The sequence below is a fragment of the Myotis davidii genome, unplaced genomic scaffold (genome assembly GCF_000327345.1).
Source record: "Myotis davidii unplaced genomic scaffold, ASM32734v1 scaffold5034, whole genome shotgun sequence".
Taxonomy (NCBI): Eukaryota; Metazoa; Chordata; class Mammalia; order Chiroptera; family Vespertilionidae; genus Myotis; species Myotis davidii.
Genome location: NW_006285760.1, coordinates 43627 through 53729, shown reverse-complemented (window position 1 = coordinate 53729; position 10103 = coordinate 43627). Strand labels below are relative to the sequence as shown.

At 40.8% G+C, this 10103-nt stretch overlaps 1 protein-coding gene across 1 annotated transcript; it reads left to right on the top strand.

The window, feature by feature from the left end:
* The first annotated feature begins 367 nt into the window (after positions 1 to 367).
* ARL13A (ADP ribosylation factor like GTPase 13A) lies at positions 368 to 9876 on the top strand. The gene is made up of 7 exons (XM_006756435.2): positions 368 to 423; positions 799 to 869; positions 5444 to 5693; positions 6571 to 6670; positions 7180 to 7266; positions 8210 to 8444; positions 9785 to 9876. The coding sequence occupies exons 1-7, from the start codon at positions 368 to 370 to the stop codon at positions 9874 to 9876; spliced, it is 891 nt and encodes a 296-aa protein (XP_006756498.2).
* The last annotated feature ends 227 nt before the right edge of the window (positions 9877 to 10103 follow it).

Sequence of the window (10103 nt, the reverse complement as noted above, 5' to 3'; positions counted from 1 at the left end):
AATCTCAGCTGGTTCTTCTCCGAAGCTTCATCTCACCCCATCTAAGTTTGAATGAAAATATTCCCAACAGGGATGATCTACGGCTGAAGGGAAGGCCACACCTGATGCCATCATGCCTGTGTAGGTTGCTTTAATAAGAAACCATCCCATTTTGCAAGAATATGCCAATAGAATTGAGGATTACCCATCCCTCGCTCTATGACATTTATAGATAAGGGTGGCTAGAATGAAGTAATGGACTTCTGTCAGTACAAGGCTTTCTGTTTATCAGCACCTATGTAGTCATAAACCGACAAGTTCAATGTTAATGGCAGGGCTGATTTCTTATTTACTTGTTTCCCTTAATATTACAGAACTAAGCTGAATCATGTTCAAGAAAATGACATCCTGCAGGCCCCCCCAAAATACTGATGAGACACGAAGGTAATATTGTAATTATTTCCCTAGACCTACTCCACCATTTCCTCCAATGTATCTGCCCACAGTCCCACATGGGACAAATCATGATATATATTGTTAGGGGAAGGGATTAGTCTGTCTGCATGCAAGATTGAGGACAAGGTTTGAAGAGAATGGCTAATTCTGCAAGGCAAGTGACTCGGGAAGAAACACATCCTTGGAGACCTTGGGAAGGGATTCCTATATAACCTTCTACCACCTTGGCTGTGCCTTTTATGATACATATATTGGGACTACTGTAGGAAGATCCCCAAACACCAAACAAGAATAGACTTCTTTGTTTAGCTTAAGAACTAACTGTTTTTAAGGCTTTGGCTCATTTTTCTTTTCCATTAATAGGAATGTGACCATCATCATCATCGGTCTGGAGAATGCAGGCAAAAGTGTACTTATGGAGGCCTTCTGCAGACGTAAGGAACTAGGAGCATTAGACATTGGTTTAGGTCTCTCAAGGGCCCCAGTGACCAATGAAATAATTATTCCTTCCTAGTTTTACTTCACAGCCCTCAGGTTGCCTCTTTTGAAGATAAGCACTTTCCAACACACATACACAATCCTTTCCTGGGGTATTATCAGCTTGTTTATGTAATGTCTGTCACCATCTCCCTTTACAAGATATCCTAATTAAACATCCTCACATAGTATCAGTATGAATGGATTCAAACTATGTAAAACACTGCAGTCAATTATGAAGGACAGCATGTTTGAAAAAGTGTTTCATTTCAGAGCTCAATTAAAGTGGAATTTGGTCTTAAGAAGTTTAATAACATTAAATACTTTGTGACAGTTAATATAGAGGGTTGGAACTTGTGAAATGTTGTCAATTCAGAGCTATGCAAGTTTAATACCAGATCTCCAGTTTAATACCTTGACATTTCAAGAAGCAGTTACACAGAATTGAAGGGAGCTACTATTCTAGTTGTGAAGACAAAACTAAATGCTAGTCAAAGAGCCCAGCACACAGGCTGGCATAAGATTCTCTCTATTGATGTTTATTAAATAAAAGTAGGGGTATGATGATGTGGCAGAATTTTATATCATTTAGAAGCCTTCAGCAAAGTACAGGAAAGGGCTAACCTGACTCCTCTGCCACTGGTGTACTGGAAACCTGCAGCAATTTTCTTGAACTACACCAACAGGCTGCTGGCTGATCTTTCCATCTCTAGTTGTCTCCCCAGCATTCAGTCAACACAGTTGCCTGAAGGATTTAATACAAAAATCTGATCATGGCACTTTCTTCTGCTCAAAAGCATTTAATACCTCCTCATTGTATTCAAAATAAAATTTAAATTCCTAGAGGCACACAGGGTCCTCTATGATTTTGTTTCTGACTCTCTTCCAGCTTCATTTCTCATGCTCTCTGCATGTGACCTGATAGAGCCAAAACAAATGACTTGCCATTCCTCTGCCATCATACTGATCTATTTCACATACCTATGCCTTCTATAATGCTGTCCTACTACCTAGCATTTCATCCTCTCCATTATCTACCTGAGTGGGGCCCTGGAATCTATATTTTAAGAACTCTCCAGGTGTTTTTGATGGGCAGCCAGCTTTGGGAAGCATTTTTCCATAATTAGCCATATGCTACTTTGTCTTTGAGAATAGTATCTGCTTTCCATTCTGACTTCTAGAGGATAGAGCCTGGAGTTGTGAATTCATTCACAGGGAAGTTTCTAATGGCCAAGAAGCAAAGTTCCACTGATGTCACATTCTAAGGAATGTCTCAGTCCATACAGGACTACTACAGTCAATCTATTAGGCTGCTCTGTACACAATATGCAATAGTTCACCTCTCCTGTGCCTGCAAATGTTTATGATTGCAGATAACAGCCTAGGAAGGAAATACCAATCTATAAGTAGTAACTTGTGTTACTATAAGTAGTAACTTTGAAGCTATGAACTATCTGTGATCTGAAGCCATTATTCTCAATGACAGCATATACTATAACTGTTTTGTCTGGAAAGGTCACATGGGGTGAAAAACCCAAGGATGAGCATAAGTAGGTGCCCTAAATGAGGGAATTTAGGGCAGTGCCTCTCAAATCTGGCTATACATTTCAATAACCTGGGAAGCTTTTAAAAATGAACATGATGCTTGAGCCCCACCCCAGATCTACGGCATCAAACCTTCAGAGAAGGAGATCTAGTGTCATAGTTTTTAAAAGCTCCATAGGTGATCCTTAGCATAGTGAGCACTAAAAGCCAAAAATGAGAATAATGTGGGATGCTTTTACACTTACTTAGTGGGACCTGTAGGCTCAGACACTTTGGACTAGGGGGCGGGGCATGGAATCAAAATCTAACAAGGAGCACCAGATGATGCTAAGACACAACAGGCATTGATTTCTTTGCTCTTTAGGGTAGTGGGTCTCAAACTTTAAAGTGCAGAAGTATCACCTACAGATTTTGTTAAATATAGCAGTTTGTTAAACATGCAAATACTTGGGTCCCAGCATAGAGATCCCGATTCAATTGGTGTAGGGTAGGACTTTATCATCGCCAAGTAACTCAGAAGCCAACGGTACCCGGACTGTTGTGTTTTATGGGATATCGAAATGAATTAGACTCATTACCTGTCCTCAGGGAGTTTATGAATTAATAGAGGAGATAAGAGAAATGTAAAGTGCCAGGGAACAACAACTTCTCACAGCTTCTAGGGTTGCCAATAATAGATTGCATTATTGAAGGAATTGGTAAGGTTTCAAGTAAAAAGAAAAAATAACTAAGGAAAATGTTTTGATTAGACAGGGGAAAAATAACTTAAAGCTTGCCTTCATGCTGGAAACAAATTAAAACTATCTTTATTCGCTTATTATTTTAAGTAGTCTAATGCGAGACATAGCAAATATCACATCAAAGTTGTGACTGAAAATTTTATGTTATCTGAAAGCTATAATTAAAAAGAGCATTGACTAACATGAAAACAGAAGTTATAAGATCACATTAAAATGTAATAATGATAATATATGCATATATATGTAAATGTCTATATAATCATACATTACCAATGATCTGAAAGCATCTTATTAACTTCTCAGCTAAATGATTCATTCTGGCAATCCTAATGAAAATGTCACAAGTAGATCTGAGATTAGAAATTGAAAGCTACTGATTCTGGTCTTAGAACTCCCAAGTCTGAGTATAGAGAATATATAAAATCATTTTGCTGCTTATGTGGGCAGAAATCTAGGTCAGAACTTTCAGTTCAACAGACTGGGATTTGTAGAAAGATTGTCCTTTTGAACTGCACTTCTATGGGGGCAGAATAGGTATGGAATGCCCTATGGCAGTGGTCGGCAAACTCATTAGTCAACAAAGCCAAAAAAATACAGGTAACTTTATGCTTTGAGTAGGTAGTTTTGTCACCAACGCGTGATTTGCAGACGCGACTAGCACTAACCACTGCACAATGAGACTGCTAACTGACTGGCTCACTCAACTCGGGCATGAATCGTGCACCTGCCTTGTGCTGCATATCCCTCGGCCCGCCTCCCATCGCCTGACCGACACCCCCACTTCTTCTAATGCCACTTCTTCAAAATAGACTCTCCCAGGCCGAAAACTGACTTCTGCTCATGGGCCACGAAGTTTCAATTGCACTGTACGTGCGTGCCCACACGTGGTATTTTGTGGAAGAGCCACACTCAAGGGGCCAAAGAGCTACATGTGGCTCACCAGCCGCGGTTTGCCGACCACTGCCCTATGGGACTGTATGATCTGGCCATGGCCTTGACAGGGCAAATGTATCTAAATTTGGCATGGTTTCTTAGAAGACATATGAAAAGTACTTCATACTTACCCACAATAACAGGCACCATAAACATGTATTGAACACCTACTGAGTGTAAACTAATGCAAAGCCCCTCCCTCATTATTTTAGTTGGGAAGCCATGGCATGCACAGAGGGAGGTAAATGACCAGCTTAATAGACCATGTGCTCAATGAGGGAGAGAAAGTGGAGTTGGGGTGGTCAGATAAGCTTCCCTAAAGAAGCCTTCCTGAGCCTTGAAAAAAGGGTAGGAGAGAAGAGCCTCCTGCTCATTCATTTATTCATTCATTCATCAAATTCATTCAACAAATATTTATTGAGCACCTCTGCCCTTGGCATTGTGAATGTAGCAGTGAATAAAATTGAAAGGGTCCCTGTCCTACTGCAGTGTATAATCCAGATTAGTAAATCACTGAATTTATAACATTGTCATATGTACTGTTATAGTGATAAGCCCAGAAGAAAGGCACCTTACCCAGATTTGGGGGTGGGGGTGTGAGTTAGGAAAAAATTTCTAGGGGAAACAAGATCTAAATAGATGTTTAAAAATAGGTATTAACCAAGGAAAGAGCAATGTAAGAAATGTTCTAAGCTGCGAAAATAGCATCTTGTGAAGGCCCAGGGCACAAAAGAGCGTGACATTCTTGTGTAGTGGGGGGAGAGTGAGCCAAGGAGCAGAGGGAAGAAAAGACTGGGTGTGTACCAGGGACACTGTGGACACAAGACAGGGTAGAGATAGCACTGGCAGGTTAGGAGGCAAAGGAGTCTGTATTTTCTCCTGGGAGCAGTGGCCACTCACTGAAGATTACTGAGCCAGGAGAGGGTTGCCTGGGCAAAGTGCTGGTTTAGGAAAATGAATCCATGAGTGAACAGGATGGCAAGATACCTCAGTAGCATTCCTCAGGGCAGGCTCTAGTCAACATTTTTTTTAACATATATTTTATTGATTTTTTACAGAGAGGAAGGGAGAGGGATAGAGAGTTAGAAACATCGATCAGCTGCCTCCTGCACACCCCCCACTGGGGATGTGCCTGCAACCAAGGCTCATGCCCTTGACCGGAATCGAACCTGGGACCCTTCAGTCCGCAGGTCGACGCTCTATCCACTGAGCCAAACCAGCTATGGCTCTAGTAACATTTGTTTAACAAATTCTTTCATCTAACTATATCCCTCTGCTTTGTGGTTGCTTCTCCTCTCTTCCCTTATGCACAGTACTTCCTAGCAAGATAGACCGTTGTATGAACTCTAAACTAACTACAGTTCTGCTAGATGAATATGAAATTTCTATCTATGACCTTAATGGAGATATGAAGGGACGAGAAATCTGGCCCAACTACTACGCACAAGCACACGGGATTGTTTTTGTCCTGGATTCCAGCGACATAGGACGCATGCAAGAAGTGAAGACCACCTTATCACATCTTCTGTCTGATGCAAGAGTGGCAGGAAAACCCATCCTACTGTAAGCCTCTGCCTTTGTGCTCAAGTTTCCCTTCCCATTTTGTGCTTTCAGAAGACAAGTAGACAAAGGAAGAGCTGGGTGGTCCCTTTGTCACATCCAGCTAGATCTCTTCCCTTCAGCTCAGTGTGTGTGTGGAGGAGGTAGCCCAGTCCTCTGGGGTCTGTTTTTAAGAGCTACTTTCTACCACACGCTGCCATGGGTGAAAATGTTACCTAATTGTGCAAATGTAATTTTGAAAGCAAGCATCAAAGGGAAATGGAGAGTAATATCTGGATTTCCTACCTCCATCCCTTGACTCTTCCTGAAGATTGTCTTCCTGAATTTCTTTCTCTTTTTCTGCTTCAGTCTCTACCCCTGAAACCACCCCTATTTTGTATAATTGATGCCAATGTCCTCCTCCCTTCACAGACTGCCCAAGAGTCATGTAACTAGCACTGATTCCAGGGTGATACTTCGGATGGCCCAATCAATCATCACCCCCACTCCCTTTTTGCATTTTTTGTTCCTCATTAGCACCCCCAACTCAAGTATGAACAGAGTTTGGCAGAGGCTGTTTAAAAACTCCAAATCTGTTCATATCCCAGTTAGCAATTCTAATTAAAGTTTTATGGCATAATGTAGAGATGAAGTGAGAAATTCGATCTGGGGATGATCTTGGATTCAAGTTATATGTGTTATTCTTTCCGTCATTGAGAATTGGCTAGAAAAATGTCTGGTTCATCTCATTGTGCATGTCTTTAAAGCTAGTTCTTGAATATGTAGCAACTGTACCATAATAGGTTCTCCCTCTATTTCCCTTCTTTTCTTGCCCTTTGCCTCTATTTATGTTTTACTCTTCCTCTCTTCTTCCTACCCTCTCTCCTGTGCCCTGCTCTAGATTGGCAAATAAGCAAGACAAAAAGAATGCCCTCTTACCTTGTGATATTATTAAATATCTGGAAAGGATAATGAATGACAACAAGTTCTTGTTCTTTCTGGTAAGTGTCAACCCCTCCCCTCTTTTGCCCTCTCAAGCCCAGCTGATGCATACCTTGCACCACTCCATAATCAGCCCCATATGCTAGATCTCAGGCAAAGCCTCTTCCTGACAGGTGATGCTTATAGTGGTGATTTCTGCCTCGATGATGACAATATCCCAATCTTAACTACTCTCACATATGTTTTCTTATTAGACTTCAAAATTGCTCTGTAAAGCTGGAAGCTTCAATATCCTCATTTTATGGATGAGGCTCAAAAACTCTGAGTTCCTTGCCCAAAGTCACATATCTAAGACATTACAGCACAACCACTTTATTGAATGACCTTAGATTTTGTAGCTTTTATTTACATTCTCAGCTGTGAATACTGAGTTCTCCTAGGAAGTCTTAAAGCCTCTCTAGGCACTGCAGAGCTTATGTGTACCTCTGCTCCTTAGCTGAGAGTGGGAGGGACTTTGATCCCCAGTGGTCTCAGGTTCCTGAGCTGGAGTCTTCTCTTTTGGTCACAGGAGCCCTGTTCAGCTATCCAAAACCTCCAAAGAAGTAACCATGAGCCCCTACTTGAAGGGCTGCGCTGGCTGGATATGAACCAGGAGGTTACAGTTCAATTCCTGGTCAGGGCACATGTCTGGGTTGTGGACTCAATCCCTAGTGTGGGGCATGCAGAAGGCAGCCAATCAATGATTTTCTCTTATCTTTGATGTTTCTCTCTCTCTCTCTCCCTCTCCCTTCCTCTCTAAAGTCAATAATAAAATATAATTTTTAAAAAGAACAGATGCAGGAATCAATATTCAACATAAGCAGGGAGTTCTGGGAGGTGCTTGGATTCTGTACAGTTCTGAGCAAGTCTTTCAAGATCAGTTGGCTCAAATGGGGCTAGGTCAGTGACCATAAACTTCCCAGCATTGTTAGGTATACCCTCCCCCTGGCACAACTTGAGTGATCACATTAGTGGGATGAGTTGCAGAAAGGTAAAGCCAAACTATCAACATTTGAGCTCCAAAACATGATTTTTATTCCCCAATTTGCTGTGTGGAGAAGAAAAGGAACACAAGCCCCTTAAGGAACTTCTAGGCAATATTTTCTATATGAATGTCCTGGAGCCACCCCGCATTCTCTACTTGTAGTTCTCTGATCCAATAATAAGGAAATATGGGGGAGAAGAGGAATATGAAAAAGAAAAATAAGAAAACAGGAGGTGATCAAGGTTTTGAGGAATAAAAGGCTAAAATGTCTTGCTCTATTGTCCGTTTCATTGTTCAAATACATATGCAGGAATGGGGTAACAGGTGCATTTAATTAAGGAGCTTGAAGTGTGTCTATTTTCACTATTGCTTTGTCCTTTCTATGTTCCCCAGGCTCCTTACCAACGTAGAAATGGAAGAAAAAGAAGAGCCTCTAGAACAACATTCAATGGAAACTAGGCCTCTAAAGCCAATCCTAAAGGTAAATGACTCTTTAAATGTTATTGCCACAGGGACCAATCTCTAAACTGTTGGCACCAACTGACTTTTCCCCCTTCATCTTCTTGCTGTACAGAAAGAAGGCTTAAGATTAACACCTAAAAAGAATGTATCAGTGACATTTGCCTTAGATGAACCCATGGAGGAAGGTGAATGTTCTAAGGTAAATGGAGCTCAAAACACTACTGAGCTTCACTACAACTATAGAGCTGACTTTCAGTTCCCAGAAACTAACACCAATGATGAAGATGATTATGATGATTATGACGATTGCGACGACTGTGATGATGACGATGATGATTTTTTTGAAGGTAATGCTAGATCAGTAGTCAGTCAGAGAAGAAAAAATACAGGTGTCCCAAAAAATGTATATTCACTTTGAATAATGATTAATTCCAATGGGTTAAATCTGAAAAGAAAGAAACATCAATTGAGCTATCAGCTGTTAAGTGTGTATACATTTTGGGGGGACACTCTATATAGAGACCTTCTTCTCACAATTTATAAAACATTCCTATTTTGAGTCTGAAACTCTTTTCTCATACTATGGTTGGTGGTCAGGAGAAGTGGATGAAGGACAGGGAGAGTCCTTGGGTACCACCACTTAGTACTCCAATATGATGGCTCAGCACTGGCTAACACAAGATCTTTGTCTGAATGGGTATAGGTTATCTTAAAAGTTACAATTTCCAGTGGTGGAGGTACAAATTGGCACAATCTTTATGGAGAGTACTTTGGTTGTCTTCTCCCTTTTGTTCTCACTCTTTCAATATATATATTGATAACTTCAAAAATGTGGAAACACTGTGAACCAATCATCTCATTTATTGATCTATATCCAAAGATAATTACACAAGTACCCCAAAAAAGGATGCTTGAGATTGTCCAATTACAGTATTAGGTACAATAGCTAAATGTTATAAACAGGCTAAATGTCTAACAATGCAAAACAACTAAATAAAGTAGGGTACATCTACACAATGGAATACTATACAGACATTAAAAGGGCTATTGTTGACATATTTACTGCCATGGAAAGTTTCCCACAACCTGACGTTTTGTTAGAGAAAAAGGCAAGTCAGAGGATAGCATGTGAAGCATGATGTTTACACATGCATAGACTATCTGGAGAAAAATCACTAAAACAATAGCAGTGGTTTTCTCTAGGTGTGATATACTAGGAGAGAAGTAAAAGGCCTAGGTGCCTTTCTTTGTTTTTTTGTTTTATTGGAAATTTTCTTTTTATAACAAGCTATATGATTTTTCCCAATATAATAAAGGTATTAAAGAAAAATAGCTGTGAGGACTTGAAGGCCTATTGTTCTTAATTGCCCCTCATTCTCAGTGTTTGCTGGGACCTCAGTCACCGTGATGGTCAAGTATCAATATTATAATCTCATCTCTGCTCTCCAAGGGATCTGGCCCTCAAGCTACCCCAGAGTCTTGGATTGTTATATCTATACGGAGGGGCCTGAACTTGGCCAGGGACACTGAAGAGGAGAGAGGCACTGATCTGAGATGAGGGGTGAAGATGAGAGCTGAGTAGAAGGAATCTGGTGGAAGAATAGAGGAAGTGTTTTTCTAGATATCTGAAATTACCCCTAAATGTCTGTACAAAATTGAAATCCATTTTTCTTTTCTATAACCTCAGAACCCAGACCAAAAAAGAGAATGCCTACCTGGTATGTAGAGGAGATGATGCTGAAAGATGCTTATGAAGACAACTTTGAAACCTGTGGTTAGTATTCCTTAAAGGAAGGGGATAAGGGAGAAAGCTAGAGTGGAGAAAGTCTGAGTCCAGGCCAGAGGGTGGGTGCCTGGTGAGGTGGAGTCTACACTCCCTTAGAAAGTGGCCAATACCATCCTAACCTGGAGTGGTCTGGGAAGGCAGGAAACCTGGAGCTTAGCTTTGCTTGCAGTGACTGGCTGTTTTCTGTCTCTTTGACTTTTAACAGAGTACTAAGAAAAAT